This window comes from Dermacentor albipictus, chromosome 3, assembly GCF_038994185.2.
Source record: "Dermacentor albipictus isolate Rhodes 1998 colony chromosome 3, USDA_Dalb.pri_finalv2, whole genome shotgun sequence".
Lineage (NCBI taxonomy): Eukaryota > Metazoa > Arthropoda > Arachnida > Ixodida > Ixodidae > Dermacentor > Dermacentor albipictus.
In genome coordinates this window covers 47026644-47041936 of record NC_091823.1, presented here as the reverse complement: position 1 = coordinate 47041936, position 15293 = coordinate 47026644, and the positions used below count along the sequence as shown (strand labels likewise).

General features: G+C 47.9%; 2 protein-coding genes across 2 annotated transcripts in view; one reads left to right on the top strand and one right to left on the bottom strand.

Annotated features, from left to right (window-relative positions):
* On the bottom strand, positions 1–14144 carry LOC135898164 (acetylcholinesterase-1-like). Its single transcript, XM_065426955.2, has 8 exons — positions 13906–14144; positions 12989–13268; positions 11954–12171; positions 10373–10681; positions 7421–7625; positions 4404–4595; positions 3089–3369; positions 1–127 (listed from the first exon to the last, which is right to left on the bottom strand). Exons 1-8 carry the CDS (start codon positions 14142–14144, stop codon positions 1–3), a joined length of 1851 nt encoding a protein of 616 aa, XP_065283027.1.
* Positions 13173–15293, top strand: part of LOC135898163 (prominin-1-like) — a 42873-nt gene continuing 40752 nt past the window's right edge. The window contains exon 1 of the mRNA XM_070535410.1: positions 13173–13190. Within this exon, the coding sequence (XP_070391511.1) occupies positions 13188–13190 (3 nt within the window). The 5' untranslated portion in view covers positions 13173–13187. The remainder of the gene's footprint in view (positions 13191–15293) is intronic.

Here is a 15293-nt window from a genome sequence, read left to right as displayed (position 1 = left end):
TCAGATGCCGAGGCTGCTGAGTAGTTGGCACTGCTCCCGCCGGATGTCAAGGACACTGGTTTCCCGTTCTGCAGTAATTGTGATCCTGTATTGGCCCTGTCCCGGCTCGGTCGAGTTGGGGACGCTCCTGAAAGTCAAACAAAGCAGCTCGTCTAATAGGAGTAACTTTGGGAGGGAAGTGGTTCTGCATTATGACGATCCACGTCGGATTCGATACGAAAAAGAAGCAAGGAAGCGAGGATGGGCACTGACTTCCAACTATATTTATAAAGAATATTGCACGTATATTAGGAGTGTGCAAATATTCGATAGTTCGAATACGAAACGAATATTCCTTGCTGTTCCAGTATTCATATTCGGTTCGAGAATGCACAATTCGAAATTGTTCACTATTCGTTTGCGTTCGAATATCCGACACTCTGAAAAACACCTCGGAGTCTCGAGGGAGGGACGCCGATACAAGCGGTGAATGTTGCGAATGATTTTGCTGCAGGAGAGCCGCGGTTTTCGCGAAGACGCATCAGTCCCGGAGCGAATGTGCGGGACAAATGACCTGGCTAATTTGTGCTTATTTAATAAGAATGCCTGACGTTTAAGCATCTTACATACGAATTTGTCGTCTGGATTTAAACGACAGAACTCGTTATTTGGTTAGTCTCACAACGTTGCATTCCATTTAAACAATGTGAGGTGTATCAGACTTCTATCGTTCAATGAACACGACAATCCGTGTACATGTGATGGCGTACTGTTTTTTGTTTCATTACTGTCGTTGTCATGATGCTGCAGCTAACTGACATCAGTTTCTCATTTACAACCTTTTTAATTGAATGGGCATATAGTGTCGAGCAGTATCGCATGAATGTATCGAATAACTAAATAACCCTCGTTCTTCATTTATTCTTTTACTAGACAGGCTTTATGCAATCTTTATGTGCCATTTTGTTTATAAATTACAAGATATTCGACATTCGATTCGATATTCGTAGTCGTTTTTCTCGAATATTCATATTAGATTCGATTCGGAAATTTCACAATTCTAACACCCTTATTTATATACATTCCCAGTCTACTGATTCCATGCATAAAAAAGCAAGTTAGAAACATTAAGAAAGAAGGAAAGCAGGAAACGAAGGTAATTAAACAACGAAGTCAGGAAAATATTGCCTGACATATGGTAGCAGCTCCTCTAGTAAAAAGCAAATCGTTCGCTTTATTCGATTAACTTCCCCAACCATATGCTTCAACCATATGCTTCAACCTTAATAATTCACGAATCATGTCCGTGTGCGCACAAGAAGTGGTAAAGATTGATGCCCGCATTCACAGAAGTTTTTACGCTGGAACTGTTCGTCAGAGCAGGTATACAGCATGCACAGCCAGACGTCCACATGCATGCACCGCATGCACGTCCACAGCCGTGCGTCACTATCTTAAAGTGCGGCGAGCCAATGGCAAGCAGTATTTACGAACAAAAAGTTTTGAAAATACGGACACATGGAATGGGGTCTTGTTTTCACAAAGCACTCCGTACGCTATAATGGTTGTTAGTAAGAACAGATGCCGGGCAATCATCGTCGCTTATGTATTAGCAAAGGTGGCCGGCCGATGACAACATGTTCTTAAAGGGCCCCTGAAACGGTTCGGACAAATTTTGTAGGCGCGTAGGGTACAGCTTAAGTAGAACATTCGCACCACAATTTAAGTGAAGCGTTACGTATTAATGGAGCTGCAAGCGATTAGAAGTTACCCTCCTCCCTAGCTATGCTTTTCCTCCTCAACTCGCTCGCCGAGCGAGCGGCGCTAAGCTCCGCCTTCACTGGTTCAGCGTCACGATGCGACGTCACATCACTCACTTCCGGTAGTTTAGGAGCACGCCCCCTCCCGCGCGAGACCTCTCCGCTAGCCGCTTGGCCGTCGACCGAGAGCTATCGAAGCAGCGTGCGTTGCGAGCATTCTGTCGTAGCGCCGAACGTGTCCGGTACTCCGCTAAAAACAGGCAAGCTGGTCATTTCGGCAAATGACTGGAGGCATAAACTCAAGCTGATGAAGGAACTTTAGCGTAGACGTACGTGAGCAGCCTGATCGGTCTGCACGGTCCAGACACTTGCTGGCGCAGCGCTTAACCAGTCAAACAAAGCGCTAATATTGCTCTAACCAAGTGTAAAGCATTTTAAACATTTATAAATCAACGTGTTGATGATTACACTCCTGCGAAAAATACACACCAGCAGCAAAGAATACACTTTGTTGCTGCTACTGTGTATGGTTGAGCTCTGTGCCACCAGGTGGCTGCACCGTGCAGACCGTTCTAGGGTGCCTCGATGCATGCCCGCGAGAGCGGGCGCACATCGATGCACCCTAGACCGTTCACATTTGCCCTTCTGCTCATCTCGTGGCTCATCCCGGCACAGTCAAGCGGCCAGACCCTGTCCCCTTGCGCTTGCGTTTGCCCTAATACTGGACTCGCGGTTTGCAGGTCGCTAGGTTTGCAGTCCACAAGGCAACAAAGTCGAATCATAGTGCTCGCGAAAAGACTGAGACCGACTCTGACCGCGGAGCTCTCGTCAAAATGGAGTACGTTGTAACACAAGCAGACGACACTTGCTGTGTGCCGGAAGTGCTGAAGTGTACTAAAAAACTATTCTTGTGTATTCTCTTTAAGTTATTTTCTTTTTACAAAAACAAAGTAACTGACATTCCAACTATTACGAGCATCATTTGTTCACCATAAAGTTGGAAAAATTATCGACCACGCGCCCTTGTCAGCCAATCAGATAGCTCGCCCATGTGACGTAATATGGGTTATTTGCATCATACGGGTAGGGGCGGCTTAAAATTCCGCCGAGCAGTGCGCTGCGATCGGCAGCGATGGGTATTTTTAAAACCTTATAATAAATTACACGCTTTACGCAGAGCACTTAGATGCATCAATTAATGATCAGAAGAACCTACTCTAACGACTCAGTACGTTTGTAGAAAATCGCCAAAATCGTTTCAGGGTCCCTTTAAGAGCAAAACACTATTATTTCGACCTTCGAGGCCAAATTTACAGGGAAAGTTACGGCGAAGGAATCGCTGTACGCACCCGGTCCTGGCGAAATGCGTCCAAAAGGCGATGATGGCCTCGCTGGCGTGGCGCCAAGTGGCCATTTCGACAGGTCTCAGAAAGTGTGCGCCGAACACGAGTCGCAACATGTCGCCTGCTTTGGTCGCAACGGCATTGGCTTCTGTGTTTGTAGAGACGAGGTAGCGAAAGACACGGTTGTTGCCGGCCGAGGCAAGCAGCCGGCCCATATCACGCACGGGGCATATCACCAGCAGGTCCGCCAGGAGCTTGGTAAGGGCCGTCACTTCCAAGTGGTCAACCTGAAAGATGTGAAGTGTCAGTCAGTCGCAGTCAGTCAGTCGCAATCAGTCAGCCACAGTCAGTCATTAACAGTCATAGCCGAGCCAAGCCAGCCCAAGTCAAGTCAAGTCAAGCCAGCCAGCCAGCCACTAAGTTAGTCAGTGAAGCCAAGTCAAGCCAAGTTAGTCAGACGGCACATGGCTGACAAATTCCTGAACCAAGGCGTTTATGAGTAAAGAACTTCTGTTGGCCGGACATTTCCGTTAATAATAATATGTGCTGACAGAATCACTCCAGCGCCGGAACTGCCTGCTTGCACAGGCGCAGGATCCATGTATAGCACTACAATAAAACTAAAAAAGAACTTAGCAGCACTAACTCTCTAAGTATGAGATATAATACTGAGATGCTGATGATTGTGGCATCTCCACAATTAGCACAGTGATGTTTTCATACCTCGCGTTTCTATGCCTTACAAACCCACGATTTAGTGCACTGTGACGCGCTCGCGTACGCTCAACACATCTCGAGTTTTCTGTTAGATACCTCTAAATGTGGATGAAGTCCGCATATGCACAGAAATGCACGAACGATAGAGGGGTCAAACCACTGCCTTCCAGCACAGCAACCTAATGCATTATCCATTAGGCCACGCATCAGGCCACGCATTAGGTCATTAGGCCACGCACGCCTATTTTGTACCAAAGTCGCTGTTTGAATTGTCCTGCGTGTGCGTAACGTCCCTGTTTCTCCCATTCTTCTCTCGTGACCAATAGCTTTATGAGAGGCTGTGTTAGACTGCACTGCTTTCGGGATCAGCCCATATATTATGTTAGATATCTCCACGGTGGATGATGTTAGTCTGTAGTGCTATGTGCATTAACAGCAAAAGAAATAGTTCATGTCCACTGGTCAATAGTGATAGCAAAGGGACTGGACAATGACAAACGTTCCCTCAAAAAAAAAAAAGGTTTTGCAAACTTCGCCTCATACATACTTGTGCTCGAAGTGCTTTGGCAAACTGGGTTCATGTTTTCGCACGTTCGCTTATTACCTTCGCGTAATTATGCATAGCAGCCTTCAGGGTGTCGCCGCTTATGTTGAGTGCCTCGAGGATTGTAGTGGCGGCCCTCGTCGTTTCAGAAAGTCGTTCTTGCTGTACGATGACCAGGAGAGCAAACAGCGTGGCGAGCGGACCCTCGTCGTCCATGTGCCCCAGCAGAATTTCAACGCCGGTTATGCGCTCCTACAAGCCGGGAAACAGTGCGTTACTGGATATATTTAGCACACCTGCTACTCCTCTGTCGTTACCGCAATGCTTCGGTCCCCATCACCGTGCACATGCGCAGCGTATTTCTGCTAAGGATGCATATGAGCTCCCGTTATCCTCTAAGTGAGGACTTGTTAAATACTGACGAATCGTGGCTAACATCCGGCATCACTTCTCCTGTCGCATCAAGTGGTCGATAAACAGGAAACTGTGCAGTTCCACTTCAACGTACAAATTATTTAAGCTTGATTCTATTGCCTTTCAACAAAGACTAACGAACGTAAGATAATTTAATTTAAAATTTTCTTGCAAGTAGCTACATCACATTTTTCTGATGTTTATTGGTTTGTCTATTTACATAATAAGTTATGTAATTGTTATTTTTAAAATGTATATTCACTATTATGTCATCATATGTATGGTTTAGTGTCATAGCTTGTATTTCCATGTATTGCCGCATTTTATAACATACATTGCTACTGACACTATGTTGCATCATTACTCGCGGAAGGCTATGACTGGTCAAGCTGCCGTAAAGCATCCTTCAGAACGACGTCTTCGCCACCAAATTTGAACCTTAACAAATTGGGGAGCTAAGAACCACGCAACGGCCGAGCGAGAAATTAGAGGCGTACAGTTAAGGCATTAAAACGGCAGTATGGGCAGTATAGGTACGAGTGACGACACTGGTGGTTGTCCTATTTGACATTAACGTTGCAGGTCGTGCAATACATAGACCATGCGTAGACCAATACGCAGACCAATACGTAGATCATGCAATACGTCTTTAGTAACAGAACGACCGCCGCGGGGTGCCACGACGAGCGCCCTCGCTGAGCTTCTACGGCTCGCTGAAGACAACAGCGTGCTCTGATTTATCTATTGATCTATCTGAGAGTGACGTGCCTCAAGTCCCGATAGGCAAAATACTACAAACTGATCATCTGCTTCTCGAGTTGCATGCCCTCGGGGTGTGTCGCCACCACGGTCGAAGCTCGTCACGTTAGGAATCATTTAAACGCGCTGCCCAACGTTATATATGTTGCGTGCTGCCGACGTACTCACACGAGCGAACATGACGTTTTTTCGACCCTCGGAAATTGTGTGATCGTCGTCGAGGTAAGTGCGAAAGAAAATCTTCTACTCATGTCCCTAAGTGCGAGAACAGCCGCGCGTAGCTATCTAGTACACTGTAGCACAGCGAAGGGACTAGACGCCGTGAATTCAACCGTAAGCTAGGGGATAGCCTCCGAGTGTGGCACGTGATAGGCGCCAAAACAGGAAGTAGTGGCGTACACGTGAACTTCCAAAATCAAATTTGAACTGCGAGCCATGGTGACATTCAGTAGGCAGAGCGTTTTGGGCACCACCCTGCTCCGTCGTAGCCATTGCAGTGCAATGCTTTGGAGAAGGGCCGGGCGATCTTTCATTGCCAATAACTGCGCTTCTGCTGAGCGCATTGAAGTATTTCTTGGGGCAAATTATTTCTACAACAGAGTGTTTTAACGTGAAATGCATTTCTTGACTTCAATAAAACGTGGTTCGGAATTCCTTTAACATGAAAGCAGAGAAACAATTGTACGCAGGTAACCCACACCGGAAACCTAGTTACACACTGTAATCGCGATGTTTTAAGCACACCGGAATTTGCCAAAACAAAAATCAAGACGACAAGAAAAGAGTCATTTATGAATTGGTAGTTATGGCTTCACTGGGTGCAGAAAAAGTATGCGAATGCACTGTTCATCTCTTTGTAATCCGTGGAAATCGATTTAATTGCTGGTGCGCGGAAGAATGATGCGGTGTAAGGGAGGGGGGTGCATTATCGCTATTGTACTATCCTATTTTTTACAGATCTCATTATGAAGATGCGTGAAAAAATAAACAATTTATAGTCGCGCTTTCTCATATAAGCTTGTGTGTCCCACTCTTACTCGTGTGGTGCTTTTAAGTGAGGGCGTCCTCAAAATCAACACGAACCAACTAGCCCCATTTATTGCTCTGTACGTTTATAACCCTCCCTTCCCCTCAAATGTACCATCACAGACAGACAGACAGACAGACAGACAGACAGACAGACAGACAGACAGACGGACGGACGGACGGACGGACGGACGGACGGACGGACGGACGGACGGACGGACGGACGGACGGACAGACAGACAGACAGACAGACAGACAGACAGACAGACAGACAGACAGACAGACAGACAGACAGACAGACAGACAGACAGACAGACAGACAGACAGACAGACAGACAGACACAGACAGACAGACAGACGGACGGACGGACGGACGGACGGACGGACGGACGGACGGACGGACGGACGGACGGACAGACAGACAGACAGACAGACAGACAGACAGACAGACAGACAGACAGACAGACAGACAGACAGACAGACAGACAGACAGACAGACGGACGGACGGACGGACGGACGGACGGACGGACGGACGGACGGACGGACGGACGGACGGACGGACGGACGGACGGACGGACGGACGGACAGACAGACAGACAGACAGACAGACAGACAGACAGACAGACAGACAGACAGACAGACAGACAGACAGACAGACAGACAGACAGACAGACAGACAGACAGACAGACAGACAGACAGACAGACAGACAGACAGACAGACAGACAGACGGACGGACGGACGGACGGACGGACGGACGGACGGACGGACGGACGGACGGACGGACGGATGGACGGACGGACGGACGGACGGACGGACGGACGGACAGACAGACAGACGGACACACAGACAGATAAATAGATAGATAGCACACGCACCATTTTCTGCATCCATTGTCGTGGTGGAGACGGAATAACCCCAGTGAACGATGGGAAAAAAAGAGGTGGAGCCGCCGTCTTTGCGAAGAGCCCCTTGTCTATCGCACGCAGGCACCTGATGTCTGGTCTGGAGCCATTCATGCATCGCAACCTTTTCGCCTGGTCGACCACGCGGCGACCTTTAAACTTCGTGTTGTCTGGGTATCTGGAACGCGAAAGTCACATTGCAGATGTTTGGGTCACATCTCGTCAGCGACAGACATCAAGATGCAGATGAACGTGTCGGCAATTTACAAGGTTTGTTGACTTCTATATCGCCACGTTGCACAGACTGTTAGGTTGATAGGGTAACATGGATAAAAGGGTTATTTGTCATGTTATAAAATTCTTCAACGATGTAAATCCTCAAGACTTGTAGGACTGAGTAAATGATTTCACAAAAGTGATAAGTACTGTAGTTATGAGGTACAGATGGCACCCCTTCTGGCTACACAATTAATCAGATATAGCATGTAGAATAGCAATGGAAGGAAAGCGCAATCGAGGACGGCCATGAATTAGGCGTCGTTCTGAAATCAGGAAATTGACAGGAGTGATATGGAATTAGCTGGCACAAGACAAGGATAATTGGAGATCACTGGAAGAAGCCTTCGACCTGCAGTGGATACAAATAGACTGATGATGATCAGTATGGAGAGTACATCCTTGTGATCAGGAAGGCTCGGAGTCGTAAAGGTCCCACCGCCCCGCAGCTATGAAGGCAAGACGTTCCTACGGCGCGAAAGAAAGTCCCAATGTTTAGGTACATGTCCCTAGTATCGGCAATGGTGATGCTGAGCGTAGTTTTTTCCGGTACGGGCAGAAGGGGCCCCACTTTGTACCAACCCAATTTTCTGCTAAATTCCTTTCTCCCTTCGTTACTGGCTCGAACGCTACTGAATCGCCATTATCCTCCTCTGAAACAGGGTGGTGACAAACAGACACCTAGTCTGATTGAGCTCAACCAGTTTTAGTACCTCTATCGCAGTCTAGCATTCTGCCCAGCTATCTTTGAGTTTTCTTTTTTCATTAAAACCTATGCTTGCAACGACTTCGATTATATTAATTTGTTTTCTTCCTTTTCTCCCCCATCAATACTCTAAACATCTCATTTCTGTCTGCACTGCTGGCCAGTTAATACTTCCACCCGCTTTGAACACCAGCACTTCTGGAAGATGGATGTTCCTTACAGGCCATGCTGGGCGAATATCACGGCATTCCATTGCAATGTGCTGAGTCTTTCCCGAACTTTTGCTGCAGTAGATATATACCGCGTCCTGCGGCGCATATTTGCTCCAATATGTTCTTGTCTCCGGGCAGCAAGCTCATGCATGAAATAGCAAGGCACTTTTCGTTATTTTACAAATTTTCATTCATGATTTCTGTCTTGCCGTATTTAATTAAATCTCCATGGATTTTTTTGTTTCGACCCTTTGCATCCAATTTGCCTTCTCTGTTTCTCCCACTTTATTTTTTATGATCCATGATTGTTTACTTACCCTTTCAATTACCCTATAGTTGGTTACGAACTTATTTGACCTCTCCTTCCATTCCGCGTCCATCCGTTTGAGGCACAGATCACGTGTGCACTTTAGCCGATCATCCCTTTTTGTGAATCTTCCGGAGTCTTTTTTCAAAACACATTTCGCTCTGCGCTTCTCTGACTTCAAAAGAGGGCCAACCCATATCACCTTGCAATGCCTCATTTGTGGTTTTACAGTATGCCCCCGATGCCAATCCTGATTACTGAATCATCGACATTTGGTTAGCTTCCCATCCAAAAAGATATCTGTATTTAAGCACACAATTGCGTTTCCGAGCCCTAGCGTTGGGCTGATGACTCCCTTTCAAGTTCCTCGCTCCAGCTCGTTTTATTGTAGACCCAAAGTACTCAATGTTTCAACATTGCTGAAATTCCGCTTTCCCTGAAACCTCAGGTTATATCAGCGGATGTTTGATTAAGTGTCTCCCACATTTGTGTATACGCCCAGGTATTTAAAATGCTTGACTATGGGTATGACTTAATGGATTAATACCACTTATTTGCTCGTCTCTTCAATAAAGCTCATGATTCCGTATTTCTTTCCTCTAAAATTAAAGCCAAGATTTGTATTCGCAAGTCTCTGTAAATGTCTTGGATTGTCCTCTAGTAATCCTATGTCGTCTGCATACATCAGCATAGGAACCTTCTCTCCCAAGGCGGTGAGGCCAGCAACCCCTAGCAAGTTTCTCGGCCGACCAGTTTCTCCGTGCTCTGGCGACAGCTGCGCCTGCTCCGCTCGGACAGAATGACATGAGCGCTGGAAATGACTGATTGGAGAGCGAGTATGCATTTCGCCAGACACGAGCAAACCCCCGTCCGGTTCCCAAAGAAACCTTATAGCTCAAATGAAGAAAATAATAGGGTAAAAGAAAGGAATCTTTACAGAATGCGGACCCCGCTCTGCAGGCGTCTTACGTGGAACACATAAATGCATTTAATATGGCAAATAAGTTGTGCGGAAGCCCGCAAGTTGGAGGAAAGTGTATGAAAGAGAAAAATTGACATCCACCTACATTATAACATGAAGTTACCAAGGAAACCCATACGGGTTTTTCAGAAAGGAAGCCTCGCAACTGAAGAAAAATTCGTCCTGGTCTGGGATTCGAACTTGGGGCAAACGCCATTCAGGGGCGGTCGCTCTACCATCTGAGATAACCAGGAGGCTTGCGGATCGCAGAGCGAGGGCGAATGAATCAACGACTTGAGCCACTGAGTCAATGAACATGGTAAATAAGTTGTGGGGAAGCCCACGCAAGGTGGAGGAAAGTGCACGAAAGGGAACAATTGACAACCACCCGAACTGTAGCGTGAAGCTACAAAGGAAACCCGAACAGGCTTCTCTCCCTTTCATAACTGCGTTAATCAAATACCTGGTGAACGGGCTGCCGCTCATCAGGATCGCTCGGTGGGGCACCACGGCCGCGTCGGCGACGCCAGCCGCCCTGCTGAGGAGCAGGTACCCGGCAGCCGCTGCGCCCGCGCCGTAGCCCACCAGCACGAGGTTGGAGACGTTGCCGCCGAAGCTGCCGATGTTGTGGCGCGTCCATTCGAGAGCCAGAAGCTGATCGTACAGGCCCACGTTTCCGGGAGCATTGCCGGTGCCGTCGTTCAGAAATCCAAGCGCCCCGAGACGGTAGTTGGGCAGCACGACGACGACGTCGCCGTATGCGGCCAAGTACCTGCAACGCAATACCATTCAACGAAATACCATACGATATAAGTGTATACACAAATATCTACAAATTTGTCTATTTTTTAAGGGGCATTGACCATTAGAGGTATGTAAGAAGTGCCACCTGCGGAGGAGGGACTAATTTCTTGTGAACTTAAGCTGATTGTGACAGCTCTTATTTGTCGATAGCTGTTATGGGTCCTCGACGCGCTAGGACGTGTCTGGAATCGTCATCGTTTACCTTGACCACACGCAGCTTCGCAGCCATACGCGAGTAAAATCGGTACGTCTTATATATGTGCGTATTTCGCATTTCTCTAGAAAACCGGAACTGTTTCGCCTCTAGATAACGCTAACATACTCTAAGTATTTATAGTGTGACTTATAAATAATGATCGTGTTAGGTTTAAAGTTGGCATCGATGCTAATTAAACCCAGTCAATGGTGCTATTGAGGTGTGGCTGAACGTCGGTATAACGAATTCGATGCTACCCCAGAATTATTTCGCGAAATATTGAATTCGATAGCAAGAAAGGAGGAAATTGTTGCCCTGCGAATACAGTTATTGTAGGCAGGGAGTGCGTTGAGTACGTCTTACGTTCCTTCATGGAAACGGCAAACCTTTTCAACCGCTCAATGGCAGCCTCCACCAGAACTGAAACCCGACATATCAATATTTTAACAATACTTCCCCCAAAACTTCGTTAAGCCCGGCGAGGCGTTAGCTTGAGTTCGTTGCTTCGAGGTTTTCAACGCACCATGCTCTGTAAAAATGTCAAATCAAAGATTTCGTAAAATCTTGTTTCGTTAAATCAAGGTTCGCCTGTATTTGACAGTACAATTAAGAAAGTCTAGTGCTTTCATACAAGCGAAAATTCGAAAACATGCTCCTTTTCATAAATCACAATGTTCAGATTGCACATACCCGTCACGGTCGCTAGCGGCGATCAGCAGTATAGCTACGCTCGCATTTGTTGGTTCTGACGTCATCGGCGCTGAAACTCCATTAAGCTGACATGCATCGCATAAAAGATCGGCATACGCGCAGGCTAGTGGCCACATTGGGAGCGCGATCCGCCAGGGAGGTGTAGTGGCTCTGGTGTTGCGCTGCTCAATACGAGCGCGCGGGATCGAACACCAGCTGCGGCGGGTGCACGTTAAAGGACACCAGGGGGTCAAAATGAACTCGGAGTTCCCCACTGCGGCATGCTTCACAATCAGATCGTAGTTCTGACGCGTAAAACCCCGGAATTTAATTAGATTTTAGTTGGAAGCGTACTTTCCGTCGTATAAAGGGTTCCTGTTGCCGCCCGTCTGGAAGAAGCCATCGTGGAGAAACACGAGCACGGCCTTGTTGGCGCAGTCGTGAGAGTTGCACTCGCGCGACGTCGTCCAGATGCTGAGGTGCAGGCAGTCCTCCGAGACCGCCGACAACGACTTGTCGGGGGAACTCTGCACGCACGCCGGCTTGGGCCCAGTCGCGTCGATCAGCAAGCCCTGTGCATTGAGCTTGCCAATGTTTCTTGCTGAAGATGCCGGTTCAGCTCCGGCGTACCTTGCACCTAATACAGGGTTATCTGAGCGATCACCAGTCATTGAAAATTGTGCATGGATTCGAGAGAGAGAGAGAGACAATTCTTGCCGGAGAAAATTTACAGCCGTGTGAAGAGAAATTGTGGGATAATTTTCAATTCGCTAATTAAACAATGATTACTGATAAATGCAGAGCGAAACACTGCGGACATATCGCAAATGCGGAATTGAAGCCGCAATAAAAGTTGCGCTAAGTCAGTGTTCCGCTAAGTTGGAATCCTGACGCTACCTCCCTTTTCGAGGTATCCTGACCTAGACTTGCGAAGCCCCCAGTGCGTTGGCGCTGAGCTCAATATTTCTATGGGAGGTTTTCACGGTGCATCGCAGATCGCAGCAGCCATACTGTGAAACGCCATATTTTCTGTCTGTCGTATAAGCCGGATGTCTTTCTGTTGCCACAAGGACAGTTCTGTTGTGACGATTAAATAATGTCAATACAACACGTCAGGCTTACAACGAATTATTGTCGTATCTCGAGAATAGCGGCCTCAAAGCCAGCAATATCGGCACCACGCGCAAGAGAAAAAAAAAAGAGCAACGCGAGTTTGGCTAGTTTGGATTCTGCGTGTGTCGCACTGCTGCTAACGCTGTTCTTGCTTACGCCAAGCAGCTTGCGTCTGCTATTTCTGAAACTCAGTATTATTTGTTGTCGCTTTTTAAACTGGGATGTGGCTTTATTCTATGCCAGAGCGAGATCGAGTTTCACTCAAGGGAAGCACACCTGTCTGACGTCGAGGCTGTAGTCCGTGAAGGTACGCCGGAATCGCAGCTCTCCGACAGGCGGGTGAGCGTACGGCACGCCCAGGAAGGCGTACACGTCCATGTAGCCGAACACCTTGTGACTGAGTCCCTGGACGCGACCGAAGCGACCGCTCACGACAACGTTCTCCACGCCGGAATTGGGGGGCCTGCTGACGAACATGGTGAGGCTCAGTATGAGCACCGCAATGGCCAGGACGGTGGCCACCGCACACGCCAGATCAGCCACCGTGATGTAGCGCCTGCAAAGCCGCGACACAGACTGTACTGCAGAGCATAGTGGCAAGCCATTAACGGGTTCCAAAAAAAAACTAAGATGCGGGCTTAAAATTAAGGCTGCCGTAGTGGAACAATCCGTGGTTAGTTTGACCGCTTCGCGTCATTTCGCGCGCACTTCATCTGACAATAGCCCTAGAACAGGGCTCGTATTCACAAAAAGTTCTTACGCTGAAATATTGAGACATGATGTTAGCCAATACCAACACTTACGGGCGAAATGCTTTGTGAATTCGGCCCCGACAAACACACACACACACACACACACACACACACACACACACACACACACACACACACACACACACACACACACACACACACACACACACACACACACACACACACACACACACACACACACACACACACACACGCACACGCACACACGCACACGACGCCATTCACTGCACTGATACTCAAACCAGCGCTACGGCTATATGGTGCTCGACCGCACTACCTGCTCTACCTCACTTGAAGTTTACCACCCGTTTACATAAAATACGTATGTGTAGTCCTCCTCGCTCCCCCCCCCCCCCTCTCGCCGCCCTCTTTCCCGTTTCCAGCGCTTCAGATAATCTGGACACGACACCGTATACTCACGTTGGATTTATGTGCGCCGCGACGGAAGAGTACATGCTCCAGAAGCTCAGTGCCTGAGCCGACCGCATCTGCGTGCTCTTAGCGACGGTGGACTTCGTTGAGTCCTGAGACTTGTCGCGGGCCACCTCGACCGACACCATGGCGTCTAACGTCGGCGAGCACCGCTTGCCAGCCCTGCGAGAGTGCCGTTCGGCCGTCTTGCTGACTGTGAGCCTCGTACCATCCAGCGTGCTCGCCATCTTCCTTTCTTCTTCGTCTTCTTATTCTTCTTATTCTTCTTTTTCTTATTTTTTCATCTGTCCTCACGCGCGCACATGACCATGGTGTACCTATTGTAACACGTTGCAGGGCTAAAGTGTAAACAAACGTGGCTCTGAAAAGTTGGTGAAACTGGGTTACGAGCACCGAAAAGTAATAGTCGCGAAAGGCTTCACAGTGGGACGCCGATTGACGTAAATTTAGGGAATGAAACGGCCATTAACTATTGTCAGGCCATCGCCACCGATTGCGTCTTCGCTCGAGCAGTGCTCAAAAACTCGAAACTGCAAAACCGTAAATATATAGCAGCCTGCCTGAAACGGAATTATTGCGACGCAATCGCTTTACTTATGCTACATATATTCTATTTTCTTGCGAAGCTTTTAGCTTCCTCGGCTCGGACGTCATAACTTCATAAATGGCAAGAATCCTCCACAATAAAAACACTTTTGCAGAACCGCGCAGCGAGTGAGCTGAGAAGAAGAAAACGAAGCGAACAACCGGGTGGCTGTTTAGTCTCTCAGCAGCTTTCGAACTTTGATATAAAGAAAAAAAAGACAGCAAAGAGCTAAAGTGCGTTAAGGTAAGTAGAAGCAAAGTTGTATTTTTCTACTGCTCCAAGAAGCGTGTTCCGCATATGCAAATCAGACAAACGTTCACATTGGTCCCACCTTGGCGTATAGCGGGGGATGCAGAACTCTTATTGTGGAATGCAGTGTGCACGTTCAGTCGTCGGAAGTAGCATTTTTCGACAGACTGTAGCGTTGGTTCTTCGTTACAGGGACTGCAACGAGCAGGAGGAGGCATTCTCGGACGTCCGCAGCCTGATCGCGTCACTCTATAGGTACGCAGCAATGCGAGCGTTCCCACATCTTGTTTCCTGCTGGTTCCTCATATATGCCGGCTGTCCCACGTTACTTGAGCCAATCTTTAAAGATATACAAATACCACATAGCTGAAGAGGCTTGTGCCCTCTAGCGCAATCCTTCTGCTGTGACGTAGCGTTCCTTTGAGAATAATGGAAACACACGTAGCATTGGGTTGGAGTTTTCCACACGCAGTTTACAGCAATGCCTAAACGCCCGGTCTAGCGAGTGGAGGAAGCAAAGCTGGAAACGCGCGACTGAGAT

Bases quoted from the DNA above. Each gene is read 5' to 3' on its own strand.
- LOC135898164 (XM_065426955.2), bottom strand. From the start codon at position 14,144: ATGGCGAGCACGCTGGATGGTACGAGGCTCACAGTCAGCAAGACGGCC. The intron at 7,626-10,372 runs GTATTTGATTAA...TTCGCGTTCCAG, and splicing joins AGCGGCAGCCCGTTCACCAG to ATACCCAGACAACACGAAGT. The intron at 3,370-4,403 runs GTAATAAGCGAA...CACATCTTTCAG, and splicing joins CTATGCATAATTACGCGAAG to GTTGACCACTTGGAAGTGAC.